General features: G+C 43.5%; 1 protein-coding gene across 2 annotated transcripts in view; it reads right to left on the bottom strand.

Moving 5' to 3' along the window:
• The window catches only part of SAMSN1 (SAM domain, SH3 domain and nuclear localization signals 1), a 147674-nt gene that overhangs the window by 113847 nt on the left and 12467 nt on the right, over positions 1–21360 (bottom strand). The window contains exon 2 of one of the 2 annotated variants that reach the window (XM_050958413.1): positions 10063–10190. In XM_050958413.1, coding sequence (XP_050814370.1) covers positions 10063–10086 — 24 coding nt within the window. In that variant the 5' untranslated portion in view covers positions 10087–10190. Of the gene's footprint in view, positions 1–60; positions 104–10062; positions 10191–21360 lie in introns of those variants that run through there. The other variant, XM_050958424.1, reaches the window with a different exon arrangement.

A 21360-nucleotide genomic window follows, 5' to 3' on the forward strand; every position in this document is an offset into this window, starting at 1 on the left:
AGTAAGCTAAACCTAACAAGATAAAAACAACAGTACATAGCCATCCTCGCATCCCTTTACCCATACGAAGGTCTGAAAAGTAAGTCTTCTGCTTCCATAGTCCAGTGGTCAGATTTCCCAGTGTACTCCAAAGCAAGGCAGTTATGTATGTCTCAGTGGCATGTTATTGTTCTAAATATAACAAAACATTGTCACAAATGACTCTCCACTTCATTGAAAAGAAAATTAAAGCCTTCATATTTTCCACAATGAATATTTTTGTGTTAACAGAAGAACAGGCCTCCAGTCCAGAAATTACCCTTGACCTCCTTATGGACACCACTTTTTTTTCCACTTCTTTTGGCAGTTAAAAATGACCTATGACTCTTGCAAGTTCAATGCTATGAGGATCATAGTATATTCATTGTTCTTGTTCACTGGCTTGTTCTTGCCAGGGATTCTTGCTAGGGATCTTCTCTCTATCAGAGACGACTAGTACTCTTTTTCATCAATCTCCAGTTTCTCTGATAGCAATTACTAACACACTTTTTTATAGTAGACCTGTTTTTACATTATTATGATTTTTGTTTCAGATAAGGTATTGTAAAATTGCTGCCTTTAATGCAATTATTCCATCTGCTATCTCTCTGTGTTCTTGTTTTTTGGTTCTATAGACTTTTAGGCATCTAGACATTCTAATAATCAACCCTTCAATGCTTGTCATTCTAGTGATAGGAAATCTAGTCGTTCCCTTCTGAGAAGTTAAAGTGACCTGCACTGGTGCCTGCTGAAGTTGCGTTCATTTATGGCTTCAAAACATTTTGAGCAAGTTGAGACATCTTTGGATCTCTAGTATGCAGTGTAGTTATAGCTGTGTTGGTCCCAGTACATTAAAGAGACAAGGTGGGTGAGGTAATATCTTTTATTGGATCAACTTCTGTTGGTGAGAGTCAAGCTTTTGAGCCACTGAGGATATGTCTACACAGCAAAGAAAAACCCATGGCTGGCCTGTGCCAACCAACTCAGGCTTGCAGGGCTTGGGCTGCGGGGCTGTTTCATTGCTATGAGACTTCCAAGCTCAGGCTGGGGCCCAGGCTCTGGAACCCTCCTACCTTGCAGGTTCCTATAGCCTGATTTCCAACCCAAGCCCAGAAGTTTACACAGCAATGAAACAGCACCACAGCCCAAGCCCAATGACCCCAAGTCAGGGGTTCTCAAACTGGGGTTCGAGACCCTCACAGTGTCGCAAGGTTATTACATGGGGAATTGCGAGCTGTCAGCCTCAATCCCTAAGCCCCACTTCACCTCCAGTATTTATAATAGTGTTAAATATTAAAAAAATGTGTTTTTAATTTATGGGGGTGGGGTAGCACTCATAGGTTTGCTGTGTGAAAGGGGCCATCAATACAAAAGTTTTTGAACCACTGCTGTAGACATACCCACGGAGCTCTTCTTCAGATCTGGGGAAAGTATTCCAATAATCACAGCAAAATGCAAGGCAGAAGAGATTGTTTAGTACATATTATTTAGTACATATTTAGCCAAGTAGTTAGCACATATTGCAAGGGACAAATCAAGGCAGAGTGGCCTGTTAACATTTCTGCAGGCATAAGACAAAAAAAGAAGGGGGTTAGTGGGTTACAGATTGTTGTAATTAAGCCATAAATCCAGCATTTCTGTTCAGACCATAATTTTTAGTGTCTAGCAGAGTAATGAATTTAAGGTTGCATTTTGCTGTGGCACTGGGAGTATCTTTCCCTGTGTAGTCTGAAAGCTTGTCTCTGTTACCAAAAGAAGTTGGCCCAATAAGAAATATTATCTCACCCACTTTGGATCTCCTGGTCAGTTGTGGCCCATTGAGGTCTACAGCAGCAGTTATTATAGAGAACTCTTTCAGGAAGGCAAGCAGGGAGTGGTACACACACTGAAGGTGAGCTCTGGTTTTTCACAGGGCTGTATTCAATCCTCGTGTCTCCTCTGCACTGCAGCCAGAGTGACATGTTACATTTCAGTCAAAACTACATGCAGTCATAACGGTAGTCAGACACAAGGTGCTTTCTGAAAACACATGTTGCCGCATAGTGGTTACATAGGATTAGTCCTGCACAATTTTCCTAGGGACTCGTTTCATCCACACTTACTCATGTTGAGTAGAAATTTACTTCATGAATTGTCCCACTGATTTCAGTTAATCAAGGAAGAAATTCACTAAAGGTAGTAGAATTTGGTCCCTAATAACTAATTAATAGTTTTAACACCAATATTATGAAATAAACTTGGCTATTACTACACCACAGCATTTATTCTTCTGGTACAAAAGGAAGGTTCAGGACCAGCTTCAGGTGTGGTTGATGTGAGCAACCACCCAGGGCGCCATGGTCAGGAGGGTGCACCACCAAGAGAGTGTCACAATAACAGCCCCCTGCCCGGCTCCACCCCCAAATCCTGTTCACCTCACAGCCCCACTCTGCCTCCACTCCCCGCTCTGCCTGCACCTCCACTCCACCTCCTGGCTCGCTCTGCCCCCAGCTCTGTACTCAGACAAACTCCATCCCCAAATCCTGCTCCACCTCCAGTCCTACCCAGGGTGCCATTTGAAGTAAGACTGGCCCTGGGAAGGTTATTTGAAGCCATACCACTAATGTTTAGAAGCTTTACAGATTGGAACTAGACAGCATGTTGAGCCTTAGGGAAAGTCTGCCTGGGATTAGAAGAACAATTTTATTGGCTGGTAATACAGTAGTTCAAAGCCATGTTAATTATTCCTTGCATCCACATAATCAGAAGTACTGTGCTTATCTACTGAATGTTAATAGCCTCATGCCAATATATCCTTGAAAAGCAAAGCTAAAAGTTAAGGGAGCATCTTTTAAAGGTTTAAATACTTGGTTATCCTTATGTTTTGCATAGTATTCTATTCCAGGAACTAATGAGTTAATAAATTCTGGAAATGTAGCACATGGATTAAGTAGAACAACATGTGCTTGCTACCTTCCTAAAAGCTAGTATTGGGCTTAAAGGGCAAATGAGTTGATCTGAGCTTGTCCCTTGCTAGCATTAGAACTGTTTTGTCTGTATAACAGGGCTGGGTTTTCTAAGCAGGAGGATGGCTACAAAGAGCTGACTGCACACTGATTAGATTGCAGTATAGTTTTTTAAAAGTCCACACTAAAAGGAAAATGAACTCTTTTGGGGTTAAGGAAATCTGATTCTGAAATACACAGAAATCATTCACACTCAGCTTGTATTAAAATAAAATATTTTTAAAAGTGTCTATTTCTGAAAGAAACAGATTTTCCTCTCTAAACCACAGTAATTCTAACAAAGCCTGCAAATTTGAGATTAGAACATCTGGCATGCTACAAACTGCCACTGGAATAAGGATCCTGCCAGGCGTACAACCCAGCTAGGACTAGGATGCAACAAGCCCTGTGAGAACGCAAGCTGAGGAAAAGCATGCAAGGATTCTATCTGCCCACACCCCCAACACTATGTGCAAACATTTCATGATGTGTGTATTATAAGGATATATGTAATTTTTCTTTCAATAATCTGCAGCAGGAAGCCAGAGAGGAGGAGAGGGGAAGATTCTATACAGAAGCTCTGTAGTGATGCAGACAAAGGCTGAGTAGCTTTAGAGATAATACTGTTTTCCTCAGTCTAGGTTACCATTCTGCCAGGTGTCATTAGCATGACTAGAAGCCAGGTTCAATGCTGTATAAAGATGCTTTCTAAAATAAAGTGATTGGCTCAAGCCCTCGCCTAAATCTTATCTTCTCCCAGGATAAATTTTAATCTCCTTGGTTACCTTTGGAAGTGGTGTTCCCCACTCACAAGCACCTGGGAAGCCTTAGGTACAAGAAGCCATCAGTTGTTTTTATTTAGGAAGACAAGATAAGCATCTATTTACACAGGAAAAGGAAATTACAAGGGGCACGGCCAACCCCATGGCTTCCATTATACGTCTTGTTGGGAGCCCAGAGCTCTTATTCAGAACACAATCCTCACTCACACACAAATCCGTATTGACTCAGCTGTGGGTCAAGTAGGCACCAGGAGGTGGTTCTCCTCACTGTCTACTCCAGTCCAAGTCCACAGTACCAGGTCCTACTTTGATCTGGGGCTTCCAGGTCTGGTTCCAAAAAGTCATCTTATGTGAAGTCCTTGCTCAGGAAAATCAGCTCCAGCAGTTCTATGACAGACTTATCAGGAGTCACAGTGTCAATTTCACCAGCTCAGCTGCTAATAGGTCCAGTCCCACAAAATCAATTCCAAACAGGGTCTATAACAGTGTGGCCCACTAATCCACTGGTGGGCCGCCAGACAGTTTGTTTACATTTTCATGGCTGACTGCAGCTCCCAGTGGCCGTGGTTTACCATTCCCAGCCAATGAAGCTGCAGGAAGCTGTGCGGGCCACAAGGACATACTGGCCACAGGTTGCCCACCACTGGTCTAGAATCTCTGGGCAGGTAAACCCAAGTAAGGGCCTACTCCTTTTGCTGATTTTGAGCTCACAACCCAATTAGAGTCCATTACCGGTCAGTTCAGGGTGACCTACTTTCTCCAGGCTATAACCTGTCAAAATTCTCCCCTCTTTCATAAATATGTTTACATGCACCATTTAATATCACTTCCAAAAAACAGAACACAAACAAACTCCAGGTAACATAAAACTCTGTGCAGAGTTGCACTGGGGAGAAATTCTTATATGTCCATTAAACCTGTCATAGCCAGAATTTCTCCTTTCTCCTGTGGGGGAGCAGAGATTTTTTGAGCCTTCTAGCTCTGGAGTTTACATCAAGAAAGATCCTTGTTCAGTATCAGAAGAGATATTTTCTGTGATTCTTTACTATTCACATGACACCCATCACCACAGCATGGGCGGATTTAAAAAAAATGTTTAGCTGGGCTGTCCGTTCATTGCCCAACTCTTGGTTTAATCCTGGGCTCCTGTGCAATGGCTGGCCATAATTCAGCTAATGAAAACAAGGAGTGAATGAGAAGGACAATGCACTGAAATACAACAAACTATTCCAGCTTGACAGTCTGATGGAGAAGTCCCTTTGACTCTTTCAAGGGGTTCTACCATGCACAAAGAAGTGTTTTTAAATTGAATATGTTTCTAAACACAACACAATATTAACATAAGTATTTACATGTTTAGGGCATTTCTGATACCCATAAACTCTCTTACTTTACTGTATTGAAGCTTTATCTAATTTAATTAGCAGCATATTAATCATATCACTTATAATGGTGATATTCATTTTCACTTTGTCTGTCATATAGGAACCTTGGTCTGTTTGGAAAACATTGCAGGCTATAAAATGATGAACACATGCAATAATTTGGATATGATATTATCAGCCTTCCGCCTCTCCAAATCAAATTGTGATATAGTATACAAAATTAGTTATATGTTTCTGAAAAATCACTAAGATGATTAAACTGCGCCACTGTATTTAACTTTAAGTTTTACCAGCAACACTTACAGCTAATAGGCTACCATACGGAACAGAGAGACAGAAATGCAAGGGATCTCATTTGTCTTAAATTCTCAGTGCAGTGCCCAGCCTGAATAGCTGGTTTGGCCATGCCTGTGGATGGGATGGCAGGCTGCAGAACTAGCCAGCGGCTGCCATAGCAGCCCTAATATGTGCCCTCCACACCAGGGCTAGAGAGAGGAAGATCAGCTGATCTTCTTGACACTTCCCTGCACATTAACTCCTGCTGCTGTCTGTGACATACAGGATGTATTCATCTTTGAAATGTCTGAAATTCTGCCCTGTCGTCTTGCCGGGTGGTTCCACTGCTAGAGGTCACTCTGAAGAGACAGGAGGGGAAAGGAGATGGGGTTTATCTGTTTACTAGTCGTCTCTGTGGACTTGATGGTTTTCTGCATTCTAACAAGCCAGTTTCCCATTGATCTATACTATGGGAGATGTGCTCATGTCATTCTGCAACTTTTCTTTGGAACAGGAATACTTTAGGATCTTAAACTGAATCTCATGCACATCCATAAATGTAAAGACATTTTAGAAGCATGGAATTTGGGTGGAGTCTAAAGCTTTGTTCAAAGATGCTTCTTTTGAAATAAAGTCTTCTGCTTTGGAAGTCTGATAGGCTCTCCAGTTCCTGGGAGCAATGGTATAAAATTTTAAAAGATTAATTTTTTCCTAACAGTTGGATTTATTAACAGCCTGGCACATGAATTAGTGCAAGCCCCATTGCTTCTGTCATATAAAACAGGACTGTACAAATCTCCTGAGAATATATTGCAGGAAACAATTCTACCCTTACTGAAGGATGGACAAAGCCACTCAACATCTAACTATTCCATCTCAAATTTGCAGGATTCTGTGATTAATTAGGTGAACTACCAAATTACTTTTTCTGACATCAGAGCTTTCTCCCATTGATATGGAATTAGTACCTCCAGTTACTCACTAAAACCATGAGTTCATGGGGTGAGGGAAGGCAGCTGTTGATTGGAATTATTCCCAAACCTTCCATCAGTGCCCAGATTGCCAGAAGCGTTACCACTTAGATGAGTTTTTTTTTTTTAAACAAAGATTTGGAAGTCACTGTCATAAACACATAGCTAAGGGTTAATGGTCTTTTACCTGTAAAGGGTTAACAAAGGGAACCAAACACCTGGCCAGAGGACCAATCAGGAAACAAGACTGTTTCAAATCTGGGTGGAGGGAAGTTTGGGTGTGAGTTCTTTGTCTTGGTTCGGTGACCCTCTCGGCTCTGAGAGTGATCCTTCTATCTCCAGGCTTTCTAATCTTCTGTTTCCAAGTTGTAAGTACAAGGATAGTAAGACAATAGGTTTATATTGTTTTTTTGTATTTACATGTGTGTAGCTGCTGGAATGTTTAAATTGTATTCTTTTTGGATAAGGCTGTTTATTCATTTTTTCCTTTAAGCAATTGATCCTGTATATTGTCACCTTGATACAGAGACCAATTTTATGTCTTTTTCTTTCTTTTTATATAAAGCTTTCTTTTTAAGACCTGTTTAAGTGTTTTTCACTGGTTAAGGCTAAGAAACGAAGGGAGGGGGAAAATCTCTTTGTGTTAGATTTACTAAGCCTGACTTTGCATACCCTCTGGGTGAGGGGGGAGAGAGATTTGATCTCTCGGTACTTGTGTTTCAAGGACTTGAAGCAGGGAATCTCCTAGAGTACCCAGGGCGGGGAAATCTGGGAGGAGGTAAAGAGGGTGAATCCCTTTGTTTAGATTCACAGAGCTTGAATCTGTGTATCTCTCCAGGAACCCAGGGAGGGAACACCTGGAGGGGAAGAGGGAGAAGGGAAATGGTTTATTCCCCTTTGTTGTGAGACTCAAGGAATCTGAGTCTTGGGGTCCCCCAGGGAAGGTTTTGGGGAGACCAGAGCAAGCCAGACACTGGAATTCTGGCGGGTGGCAGCGATATCAGATCCAAGCTGGTAATTAAGTTTGGAGGTTTCACGCTAGCTTCTCATGTTCTGAACTCTAAGGTTCAGATCTGAGTAGGACAGTTATGACAGTCACCAATCTGCATATCATCAGAATCCGTCAACCCTCCATTTTTTTTTAAAAAGCATTTTTGCTATTCTAGCACAAAAAAACCGCAACAAATCTGAAAAGAGGGAGCATGTTTGTGAAATGCTGTACAAATCCCACAGTGTGACCCACGTCTAGTGGTGATATAGTGTGGAAGCCAGGAAAGAAAGAGAGGATTTAAGTGCAGTTACGTTCCCTTTTTTTCTGTACCACTTTTAGAAGCAGATGAGAGAGTTTTGTTTGCAAAACTCTGAGGGAAAATTGGTTGCTGGTTATGCTGTCTGTTCTTTATATTCTGTTATTGAAAGTGCTTTCCCTCCCTCTGTCTTTTCAGCTCAGGTGGCTGAACTCGTGGCCTTAACATGGGCATGTATTCTAACATAGAAACATGGAGATAAACACCATCCACTGCTCTTTGGATGCTTTTTTGTTGCTTCTAACCTGAGAGTGGAGTTTGTTTCCTCCACAGTAGCAAGATGCTTCTTCAGTTTTTAAAAGGAACATTATAAAACCCATCCAATCTATTCTTAATCATATATATTTTCCCCTTGACTCATGAGAGAAAACTTGTCCCTTTCTGACAACTTAATCCCATTTGCTGCTGCCCTTTTCTTTCTACAATTGCCACACTACCAAATTCCATTTCAAAACTCAGTTGAATATGAGGGTATAAGTGGCTGAGCAGACATATTTGTACCAATAATCCACTTTCAAGACAGACAATCCTGTTTTAGCAAAGAATTGCACTTCATCAGACAAGTAGGGATGAGTGCACATGGACCTAGTTTTTATGAAGTGGCATATCTGGATTAGTGACCAATGAATTGTCTTAATGCAGTTTTTGATATGATGTGAGATGTTTTGCCAACTGTTCAAAGGATTATCTCAGTATTCAGCATGGCTCATGTAGAGACCCTTCAAAGAATATAGATTAACTTCTTAGAACCAAATTTTAAATGAGATGAACTATTTCATAAAGAAGCTATACCAACACTAACTTTCACACGTAGGGCGGCTATATTGCATTTTATGTTTGAGTCACAATGAGAGCAGCACTAGTTGGGAAAGTCATTTTAATTGGGGAAAAAACTGGGTCTCCCATTCTTTACCCACACAGTGTACCCACCTTTTTCGTTGTGCACCTGTTTTTCATCTGACAACAACAAGCAGTAGTCTTGTTTCTTAACAGCTGGACTGCATCAAACGCAAGCTACTGCTCTGATGTAACGATAAAAGACTGGTATAACTGTGCCAGTTACAGTCCTAGATAATTCCACAAATTAAAGCTTCTCTGATGGTCAAACTGACATTTTGCACATACATTTAGGTGTTAACTTTGACCAACAGAAAAGTTATTCATATTAAACTGGGACCAAAAGCATCACTGGATTCTGACAGTTATTACTGTTCATTGAGGAAGTTCTAGGAAGAGAAGCCCTGAAAATCTGCTGCATTTTATTTTCAAGTTCCAAAAGCAGAAATAAATGTTGGGCATTCTGCTGTGAAGTAGCTTTAACAAAAAGGAACCACAATTTACACAAATGGAACCACTAATACTTGTACTATAAGCATGACATGCAGTTTAAAAATATTTTTTTCTTTCTTTCTGCATATACACTAAAATATCTGGAAAGGAGAAGACAAACTGGCAGACAGGTGTAGTGTACTACATAAATATGGCAAATATACAAATTTGTCACTATTAATATACAGTCTTGGCGCTGGAGGATAAATCATTGAAAAGAGAAAGAGTCTCCATGGACTTTGCAAATCTGATTCTACCTGTTAACTCTGACAAGTTCTCCTCAGGCAAGAGAAGGGGGAAAATTACTTAATCAACTTCTATATCCTTGAGTGAATGCAGCCATATGACTAATTTAGTGCCTCAAATTGTGCACTCACAACACTCTGCTGTTGGGAAACATGCTAGGAAAAGTTTTTTGGTACTTCATAAGCAAGAAAATATGGGTCTCAGTATCCTTGAAGCATCTTAGAAACAATAGAACAAATTAAAGCATTAATTTATTTCATAATTGAGATACAAAGAGGAAACATTCTAAGTTTTTTGGAGTCAAATTTGCAACATTTAGCAGTTCAGTTTCTAAACAGCAAAGTTTCACAGATATCATAGGCAGCAAGCAATGTGTCCTCAAAAGCTCCCAAATATCTACTTTTATTTACTTTTAAGGTGACTAGATAGCAAGTGAGAAAAATCGGGATGGACGGTGGGGGGTAATAGGAGCCTATATAAGAAAAAGCCCCAAATATCAGGACTGTCCCTATAAAATCAGGACATCTGGTCACTCTATTTACTTTATATTTTATTTTAATTGAATCATATTTCCCTATCTTCAGCTTTTTATACACACACCTCTTTTTCCCCCCCCGAGGTGGGCTTTTTGTATGATTCATTCAATGTACAGTTCTCTACGCAATAACTTTAATCTCTGTCCTCATTCTGGTCACATGTCAGATCAGTTAACAAAACCAGTAATATGGTAACAAATAATAGACATAAAATGCAAGTAGACTTACCAATGAAAAACAGAAAAGATTCATTCTGATATGATGCTCAACTCCAGCACTCCAAAATTCTGTTTCAAGGAATTCCAGACGCACAACGCAGCTCCTTCTTGTCCTCCCAGCTGTTTGTACATTTCTCCCTGGAGATTACAGCAAGATAAAATCCCGTGCAATAATCCACTGGATTCAGATCCCATTATCAAATGAGACAGGCTTGCCTGCACTAGCACACACAGTTCCCAAAATTAATGAACAATGTTTACCAACAAAACAAAAGCATGGCATGACTGATTATGACGGACTAGGAAAATACAGTCTTTTACAGGTTGTTGTTACCATCTAGTTTATCATCATAATGGAAATAAAACTTCTTCTGTCTAAAAGCAGTGGACTATATGAAGAATTCAAAGCAAGCATGCTGGATTTACTTCATTTTTTTGACAAGTATACAACAAGAGAGACAAGGTGGATGAGGTAATATGTGAAGAAGAGCTCTGTATAAACTCAAAAGCTTGTCTCTTTCATCTACAGAAGTTGGCCTAATACAGGGTTGGCTCCAGGCATCAGCCGAGCAAGCTCATGCTTAGGGTGGCAGATTCTACGGGGCGGCATTACACCCAAACCTAGGGCAGCCCGCGTCCTTCCCTCCCTGCTGACCAGAGCGGCGCGGAGCCCTCCTGGCAGGCGGCGCGGCAGGAGGGGCCGCGTGGCGAGCACCCCTCTGAAGTGCTGGCTGCCCCTCTTCTCTCTCTCTCCCCGCAATCCCCCTTCCCTCCACTAGACCGAGCACGCACTTTGCAGCACAGGGAGTCCCCCTGCACCCTGGCTCTGGCCGCCTTGTAGGGTTTTTTGTTTTGCTTTTTTCCCTGTTTTGCCAACCATGCCGTCTCCACCCCCCTGCTTTGCTGATGGTGCCATTGTTCCCTCCCCGACCCCGCTTTGCTGGCCGCAACGTTTTTGTTTTGTTCCCCCACCCGCTTTGCCGCTCCAGCCACACCGTATTCCACCCCCCCCGGCTTTGCCGCTCCAGCTGTGCCGTGTTTTTGTTTTGTTCCCTCCCCCCCGCTTTGCTGCTCCGACCACGCCATGTTTCTGTTTTGTCCGCCCCACCCCGCTTGCTGCTCCAGCCGCGCCGTATTCCCCGCCTGCCCCGTTTTGCCGCTCCGGCTGTGCAGTGTTTTAGTTTTGTTCCCTCCCCTCTGCTTTGCCGCTCCAGCTGCCTTCCCCTCTCTTTTTTTTTTTTTTTTTTGCTCGGAGTGGCAAAAAAGCCAGAGCTGGCCCTGGTCCAATAAAGGATATTACCTCACCCATTTTGTCTCTCTAATATCCTGGGACCAACATGTCTACAATAACATTGCAAACAGAGTACAGAACAGGAATTTTACAAAAATGTTTATTTTGTATACAGAAAAATGGTAGAATAAAAGACATCTTAACTACCGTGAACTACAGCAGCGTGACATTTTTCAGCCAAACCTTGTTTGGGCCAAAAAATTCAGATTCATGTTGACAAACATTTCATGAATTAATATTGAATTTCTCAAATTGTTTTAGATTAAATAAATAAATAAAATTGGGGGGAAATAGCCCCCAACTTGAAAAATTTTGTTCTGGCATTTTCTAAACAAAATGTTTTGATTCATAATGTCTTTTCATTTAGAATTTTACTTCAATTTTATGTAAGCAGAAAAAGGTTAAAAACATTCAAAGTACAAAATTTTATCTCAGGTCAAACTAAGTGTTTTGTTCAACACAAAACAATATTTTTTCCCTTTTGATTCAGCCAGTTCATTGACATATCAGTTATTCACACACTGCAGTACTCATTTTTTAATGTAAGTGTCTGAATTTGGATACTTAAATTCAGATTTAGGGACCTACATATAAAAAGTGCCTAACTTTAGGAACCTACCTTTGCAATCTAGGCCTAGATTTATTCTCATTTTGAATTGAATCACTCAAAAGAAATTGATTTCTTACCTACTTTAAAGGGGCAGACTGCCCCACTCCCTGTGAGAGTGGACTATAGCAGGCCAGGGTGCCTGCACAGACAGGGAGCCAATCAGAAAAGGGCTTATGGGGAGCCAATCAGGGCCCAGTTTGGAGACAGCCAATCAGGGCCAGGCTCAGACGTATATAAAGGCTGCCCAGAGCAAGATCAGTCAGTCTGTCCCAGGCCTTTGACATGGGAGGGTCAGTCTCCAAGGATGGAGACTAGCACTGGGGACCGTGCAGTGCTGGCCAGGCCTGGGAAGGCTAGGACGCTTGAGCCTGTAGCCTGCTAGGCTGCAGGCTCTGAAAGGAAGGGCCTAGTGGGTGCAAGGGGGTGTAGGGGAAGCAGCCCAGGGAAGCAGATAGATGAGGGGAGAGAAGGAGGACAGCGAGGCTGCCACCAGAGGGTCCCTGGGCTGGGACCCAGAGTAGAGGGCAGGCCTGGGTCCCCCCCTTCACTCCTTACAGTACACCCAGCCATTGGCCATAGGGAGTGGCCATTAGACTACGCCAGATCCCTGACAAGAGGGATTGGACTCAGAGGGTGGTTGGACATGGTGGCTGGAGTGTAGGACTGCTGATCACTGACTCCCAGAAGGGGGTGCAGATGGACTAAGGGGCACTGCCAGAGGGCAGTGGCCTTGAAGAGGACACTGCTGAGCAGGGAGCAACATGGGTCCAAAGACAGCAACAGAGGGCAGAATGACAGATGGGACACCACCAGGAGGGGGCGCTCCACTGGACAGAGCTAATTCCCAGAGTCACCAGCAGGAGGCCCCAGGTGGTGAGTCCCAACCCGTTACACCTACCTACAAAGGAGTAAGTTCCCAACAGCAATCCAACATGTCAACAATTTGATGATGCAAACTAAGACTGAAATAATCAATTTTGCCATTAGAAAATACTAGAAGTGAGGAAGTCAAAGAGGACTGAGTCAAGGACTCTGGTTACGGATTGTGTAACTAGGGGGATACTGGTGCTGACCACCGTGACAGAGAATGGTGAGGAGGAGCGATTTTACAGGAGAGAAAGACAATAGCCCATATCATGAACTGGTCTAAATTAACAGAGTGCCACTGACTCGAGAATTTCAAGTTATAATAGCACATATTGGTACTGACCTGACTTCCAGGCAAATAAGGAAAAAAGAAGGAAACTAGCCCAATGGCTCTCAAACTGTTTCCTATTATGAATCATTTAAGATTAGTCTCTTGTGGATCTTGTTCCCTCCCTACCTATTAGCCCTCATTCCACACCTCCCCAATGACAATTATAGTGCTTGGTTATATGAACAAGTTATAATCTGACAGTATCAAAGACATGAAATTTACTTTAATTTGGTAGGGGTGCGTTGGGGGTGGAACTGGGAAAACTATATTTGTAAACGCCAGACTTCCCTCTCATTGCCCATAGCCTTGACCACCTATATCTGTCCAGGTCACTTCTTTGCAGTGTAATTCTGCCTCCTGTGAGTTTTCTATACTGCAAATGTTGGTGAATCAACACATTTCACAGTTGAATTTCTACCATAAACCCCCCCAAAAACAAAAAGACAGACCCAAAAAGGTCTTTTTGCTTCTTTGTAATGCATAAAGATAGCTGGGAAGGCTTCCCATCAACCACGCTAGATTGGTTGGTTAGTTTTTTCCTACTTGTTTTTTTTTTTTAATATTAGAAACTGAGGAAAATTAACAGGTACATGTATAGACTACACACTAGAAGCCACTTGCAGGGCACAAGACATGTACTACAAAAGTGAGGAACAAGGCTGCATATTCTTGAGTGCTATCTACTGGCACGTAATCGACATATTTACACATATACAGGCATAGGAGGCAGTATGCTGTAGCTGATAGAGCACTGGATTGCAACTCAAGAGACTTGCACTCATTCCTGGCTCAGTCAGTGGTTTGCTGTGTGACCTCAGGCAAATAGTTTAACTTCCATGCCTCAGTTTTCTCATCTGTAAAGTGGCTATAATGAAACTCGCTTTCTTTGCAAAGCACTTTGTAAGAACTAGATATTATCATCAGCTCTCTTTTTTAGTGCACTCTTGTAACGTTGTCTAGACTGGCAAAATCCATGACTGGAGAACTAGTAGGATGACATCACAGCTATCAAGGAAATGAAACCTGAAAGAGGAGATGTGATTTTTATCCAGACGGTTTAAAAGTCTTTTTTATTGGTGTGTTGTTAATACATATTTATCTCAAAAACATTTTACATCACAGCCACTTAGAGTAGGACATAAGGAAGCACATGCCTTCTGAGTTTTTCAAGAAGTCCTCTAAGGAAAACAGCTTTAACATTCCCTATATTCCTAAGATAAAAAACAAGAAGAATTTTTAAGAAGTGGTTTTTTTTAAAGCCCAAGTTTATAGATCATAAAGAAGCTAAAAAAGGCAACAACCCACTTTCTTGTTACCCTGTACTAGTTACCTTCTTCAGCAGAATTCAACTGTTGTGTAGCACCCCAAAGAGGCATAGTGTACAAGGAAGCTTTTTTTGACAAAGTGATACACCCACAACTGGAAACTCTCCAAGACAGAGGGCCAACTCTTGTTTCAGTTGTTCTTTCTCCACCATTGTGACAGAAGCACAAGTTGTGCTCCATAAGTCAAGGTCTGAGAAACAGTGAAACTAGGAAATTACCTAACTGGAGTCAAATGTGCAAAACAGGGGCATGAAGTGAAATTCCAGTTTCAATTCAAAACTGGAAATTGAAACTGGGAAAATACATTAACCCAGTGAGGACTGGCTTTAAAATCACCATGACAAAGCTGGAACTGAAACAGAGATACTTTCTACATGGTACTGTAAGAAAAATATTTCTTAAATCTCAGAGTAATAAAAAAAGAAAAAGAACTAAAAGTTGAGGTTGTTTTTTCGTGCTCCCCATTTTTTCCTCCTCAACGTGAAAACTGCCCTAGATGTGGATAGTTAGTGAGCTTTATTGGTTTTGCCAACACATGTATACCAATCATAGCAAAGGTTGCTGAAACTCAATTAAAAGGTCATTGGTCAGTTCCTGCCCCAGATACAGTTTCTTTAATATGTGATTTTAGGGTAGTCCCTCTTGAAAAGTGTTGCATTTGCACCGAGGACATTTTCATGAAAGACTCATTTCGCACCCTTTCCAATGTACCTATTCTATATAGGATTTTAAACCACCCCATCACCTTAATATCCAAATGCCTTCCAGTAGTGCATTCAGTGGCATGTAGTTTGTTCTTTCTCTCATCCTTTCTGAGAAAACTATGTGTATTGGTGAATTGTGTTTTGCTTTGGTGGTGGTTGTTCATATAGAAGTTGCTATGTGTTTATATTAGGGAAGATAAAGTTGAAGTAGTGAACCATGCACTTGCAGTGGCCGGTGGTGGAATGTGTGATAGTCCTAGTTCCTAGGGGAGTTCGTTCCACAGTTTCACATTGACCTCTGGAAAAGAGAGGGTTGCTCACCTTGTGCAGTAACTGAGGTTCTTTGAGATGGTTGTCCCTGTGGGTGCTCCACTTTAGGTGTCTTGATGCCCTGCGCTTGTAATCGGGATTTGTAGTAGCAGTGCCCTGGTTGGCCATGTATATGCGGCAGCTATCTTGCACTGCTCCGAGTGGCCACTTAGCATGCGCAGCCAACTATCCCACAGTTCCTTATCTACACCAGAGAATCAGCGTGAAACTCCAGAGTAGAGGGGAGAAGGGAGGGTAGTGAAGCACCCACAGGGACAACCATCTCAAAGAACCTCAGTTACTGCACAGGGTGAGTAACTTTCTCTTCTTCTTTGAGGAGTGTTCCTATGGGTGCTTCACTTTAGGTGACTATGGAGGAGTACCCCTCAATGGAAAGATGGGCTTCAGCATATCTTTGTTGACAGTGGATAGCACCGAGAGTCTGAACTGAGTGTCGGCAGAGGAATGTTGTTCCAGGGCAAAGTGTTTGGTAAACGTGTCGGCTGAGGCCCAGGTAGCTGCCGTGCAAATGTTTGAGGAATGTTACTGACATGGATAGCACTCTGGTGGAGTGCGTAGGAATCCCAGGTGGAGCAGGGATGTTGTTCTGATGATAGCACAGGTGGATACAGCCAGAAATCCACTTAGATAGCCTTTGTTTAGAGAGAGCCTCACACTTGGATTGCTCTGTGACTGAGAGAGACGTGATGGTTTTCTAAATGTCTTTGTTCTCTCTAGGTAGAAGGTCAGAGCTCTATGGACATCGAGTGTGTGAAGGGATGCCTCCTTGGTGTCAACGTGGGGTTTATATGTTTATATGTAGGTTGGTTTCTGCTGGAGACCAACAGATGGTAGATGGTGTTGTTGTCCAGATGGGCTCCCCATCCCACTAGGGAGGCATCTGTGGTAATCGTTATAGTTGTTGAAATGGGACCCCCAAGCAGATGTTTTGAGGTTACATCCACCACTTGAGGAAATCCTACACTGTGCAGGGCATAGTGAGCTGTTTGTGGAGGGAATGCTTGTGTAACATATAGCAGGTGTGGAGCCAGGCCTGTAGGCATCTCATATGCAGTAGGGCATGTTTGACTATATAAGTTGTAGTAGCCATGTACCCAAGGAGTTGTAGGCAGGCCCTGGCAGATGTTTGGGGGCTGTCTGTGATCATTGTTATCAGCCTGGTTAGGTTGAGGAATCACTGTTGGGGTAATCTTTCTTGTGCTGCGAGACAGTCAAGATAGGCCTCTATAAACTCTAGTTGTTGCACAGGGACCAGGGCGGACTTTTGGATGTATATTTGAAACCCTAGGTTGGTGAAGAGGGTTATAGTGGTTTGTGTAGCTTGTACTTCTGTTTGCTAAGATGGTGCTCTTATGAGGCAATTGTCCAGGTATGGAAAGATCATTACCCCTAGCCTGCGGAGGTGAGTTGCGGCGACAGCTCGGACTTTGCGGAATACCCTTGCGGCTGTCAACAAGCCAAAGAGTAGTACTTTGTATTGGTAATGTTGATGGCCTAGTGTGAAGCACAGAAATCATCTGTGTGCAGGATGAATGGTGACGTGGAAGTAGGCATCCTGTAGGTTGAGAGATGGGAGCCAATCTCCTTTCTCTAATGCCGGAATTATGGTTACCAGGATAACCATCTGAAGTGCTGTGTCCTTACAAACTTGTTGAGTTCGCGTAGGTCCAGAATGGGTCTCCAGCTCCCATTCTTTTTCTGTGTGAGAAAATAATGGAAAGAAACCCCTCTTCCTCTGTGTTGGAGTGGTACTGATTCCACGGTTCCTAGTTGCAGGAGATAATTTATTTCTGCTGCAACAGGGTCTTGTGAGAGGAGACTCTGGAGAGGGACGGGGAAGGTGGGTTGGTAGGGGGAGTAGAAATAAATGGGATAGAGTATCCCTTCTGGATGATTTCCAGCACCCATTTCTCTATAGTGATGTTGTTCCAGACTGGGTAGTATGGTAGCAGGGGTCTCAAAAGAGATTGAAGGTCATCTGATAATTCGGCATCAGAGAAGATAGAGGTCTTGAGCCCTTGGCCAATACTCCAAAATGATTTATGGGGTGTTGAAGGTTGAGACGTGGCAATTTGATCCTGGTTCTGCTTGCGCCTTGCTTGTTTTTGCTTAAGGCATTGATCGTATTGGGAGTATGGGGCGGGACGGAATCTTTGGGTATAAAATCTGCCCTGTTTTTTCTTGTTTCAGGGGATGTAAATACCGAAGGTCTTCAAGGTGGTCCTCGAGTCCTTTAAAGATATGTAGGGATGCATCTGTGGTTTCTGCAAATAGTTTTTGTCCCTCAAAGGGCAGGTCCTCAACTGTGGCTTGTAGTTCCCTAGGAAATCCAGAGAGGTGGAGCCATGATGCCTGACACATGACCATGGATGTGGTGATGGAATGAGCTGCCATGTCAGCAGAATCAAGGGAGGCCTGCAATGCTGTTTTGGCAATTAAGGAGCTCTCTGCAATGTTAGCTTTGTATTGCTCCTTTGACTACTTCGCACTTGTTCAATAAAAGATGTCATTTTATTAAACATGTTGTAGGTGTACTTTGCCAACAGAGTAGAGTAGTTTGCTATGTGAAATTGCAGTGAGGCCAAGGAATAGGCTTTGCATCCAAAGAGATCAAGCCTTTTCCAGTCTTTGCCATAAGGGGTGTTTTTTGACTGGTGCTGTTTTCCCTTTTGGTTTACTGCCTCTACAACCAGTGAATTTGGAGCCGGCTAAGTAAATAAGAACTCCGCCCCTTTCACTGGTACATAATATTTTCTGTCTGAGCATTTACAGGAGGGTGAGAAAATGGCCAATGTCTGCCATTACAGTATCCATTAGAGCAGCATTAATGGGCAGAGTTATCTTTGCTGAGGAGGATGCCTGCAAGATGTCAGTAAGTTTATGCTGAGACTCTGGCAGCTCTGATAAAGAGATGTCTAGAGATTTTGCAACTCTTTTGAATAAGTCCTGGAAGAACTTGAAATCATCTCCTGTGGTGGGAGGTGGTGGCATAATTGTTCGGGGACGAGGATGAAATATGGATGGGTGGCAGTGTGTCACCTTCAGAAGCCTCTTTCAGCTCCTCCTTCCTTCCTCCTGGAACTCCGATGATGGTGAGTTCATGGGTGAAGGGGACCGGGTGGCCCTTGATGCTGGTGGGTTGAGAGGTTTAAGATTTTGGGGCTCTGTAGATTTCCCATGGGTCTCAGTATGGCCAATTGGATGGCATAACAACTGGCAGTGGTATCCACAGTTGTGCCTGCAAGCTTTGCCTTTGCATAGGTTGTTGTTGGTCCTGGTTTCAGGGAGGAATGATGAGGGGTATAAAGACCTGAATCATCCTCTTCATCCTCATCACTAGATAGTGGAGGTGTAGATCCACTAGGAGTGCCTATTCGGTGTGACTGGGGTACGGTTGGTGCCAAAGAAGAATGTCCCTGGCATGTAGGAGATTGCCAGGTCTGCCTGTCTAGTAAAAGGTTGTAGTACCGGGAAGCTCGGTGCCACGGATGGCAGTGTAGTATGCTCTAACGGTGCAGAGGTCTTGTGAGGCTGTGTATATGCAGCAGATGGCACCATTACACTAGCAGGTGCTGAGGCGTTCTTCAACGCTGTCGGTGCCAAGCTAGGGAGCTTAGCTTTAGCTCATGCACCTGAGTGACAGCCTGGCCGTGTCGGTGACTTGGCTCCTCAGGACGTCTCGGTACCAGATGTTCCCGGTGCCTCTCGGTCCGAGGTTCTCGGTGCTGTCGGTACCGGGGCAGATTTATTGACAGGAGACTGCTGCTTCTTAGGGGGATATCTGTGGTATGTGGGTTTCCCTGAGCCAGCGGATGCACTGAGTGTGACCATCTGATACAGGAATAGATAGCCTGCAAGTCAGGCAATAGAAACAGTCGTAGTTCAGTCACCGTCGGCAGAGATCTGCTGGTGGCAGGGAGGGGGCTAACAAAATAATTTTAATGGGTAAATGAGGACAGGAAAACAGAAGAAAACTGGCAAAAAGGATAAATAAAGATGGGAACATAAGCAATCTACGAGATAGACAGGCCCTGCTGTCACTCCGACTCATTCCTAAGGTAGTAGAGAAGGAACTGAGGGGGTGGTTGGCTGCGTGCACTAAGTGGCCACTTGGAGCAGTGCGAGATGTCTGCCACGCACGCGAGGCTAATGAGGGCACTACTACAAATCTCCGATTACAAGACGCCTGAAGTGGAGCACCCACTGGGACCCACCTGGAAGAAGAAGTTCTGTTCCTGCACAGACAAGCTTTACCCTTATGGCAGGAAGTCCCCTTGTGCTTGAGGAGCAGAGCTGTTGGCCACAGTCTTTATCTCAGAGCTTTAGGGGATCTTTAATATATGCTGGGTGCAGGCTGTTGAGCATCTTGAAGAGAAGGACTGAGATCTTGAACTTGCTATTCTAGATTTGTGAATTCATAATATATTAAGATGCCTTTTTAGGAGAAAAGACAAAATTTGAGAGCTACACTAATTCATTGATCTGATGACCTGCAAGATTATGATCTGATGGTAGGTCTAGACTATAGGTCTCATGATCTATAGGACTCCAGGCCCGAAGTGCCTATTGCTATGAAATTAGCTTCTATGATAATTATCATGAGTCAGAATAGGCCAATAGTGGTGTGTTAGGATAAGTATTATAGATGAAATCATCAGCAGGTCTGCTTAAATACCATTTGGCAGAGTTATTTTAACCAAGAATTTGGGGTTGTGAAAGCTAAAAAGAACCTAGCAGATCAAATTTAATTAGAAAGAGTTGTGTGAGGAAAATATTGTGCTTTTCCGTAGTAGGTATGGGGAAATGAGAGTGATTAGCAGCAGAAATATGTCAAAGCAGCAAAACCACACTCTACATTAAGAATATGCAAACCAGTCTTTATAAAATGGAAAACTCTTGAACCTTATCTCCCAAACTCAGTTTTTTTTGCAAAAGTTCATTTAACTTTGTTTGCTCCAATTCCCACTCCTACATCCACCTCCATACTTTTGGGTTCTCTCTAAAACAAGGATGGGCAAATTTTTTGACCTGAGAGCCACATCTGAGAATAGAAATTGTATGATGAGCCATTAATGCTCACAAAATTGGGATTGGGGTGAAGGAGGGGGTGAGGGCCCTAGTTGGGGGTGTGGGCTCCAGGATGGGGCCAGAAATGAGGAGTTCAGGGTGCCAGAGGGGGATCCGGGCTGGGGCAGGGCATGAGGTGCGGGGGAGGTGATGGCTTCAGCTGGAGGTGTGGGCTCTGGAGCGGGGCTGGGGATGAGGGGTTGGGGGTGCATGAGGATGCTCTGGGCTGGGATCGAGGAGTTTGGAGGGCGGGAGGGGGATCAGGGATAGGGTAGGGGTTGGGGTCTGGGAGGAGGTCAGGGGTGCAGGGTCTAGACAGTGCATACCTTAAGCAGCTCCTGGAAGCAGTGGCATGTCCTTTCTCCATCTCCTAAATGGAGGCATGGCCAGGTGCATCTGCACACTGCCCCATCAGCAGGCACCACCCCTGCATCTCCCATTGGAGCACTTCAGGGGGCCATTGGAGCACATAGGAGCCAAAGAAGGGCCATGCTGCGACTTCCAGGAGCCATGTGGACTGACCCCCGACCCTGCTCTCCGGCTGGAGTGCCGGAGCAGGGAAAGCCCCAGACCCTGCTCCCCCACAGGAGCTTGACGGCTGACTTAAAACAGCTGGTGGGCTGGATCCGGCCCGTAATTTGCCCACCCTTGCTCTAGGACCAAAAACAGAAGGACCAAAAATCTGTTCTCAGACTACAGGAAAAAATAAGGATGATATGTCATCTGGCCACTTGCCTGTGATGAGAAGCATAGACAGGCACGGCATTCTGACCTGTATGCCAC

This window comes from Gopherus flavomarginatus, chromosome 1, assembly GCF_025201925.1.
Source record: "Gopherus flavomarginatus isolate rGopFla2 chromosome 1, rGopFla2.mat.asm, whole genome shotgun sequence".
In the NCBI taxonomy this organism is placed as follows: domain Eukaryota; kingdom Metazoa; phylum Chordata; order Testudines; family Testudinidae; genus Gopherus; species Gopherus flavomarginatus.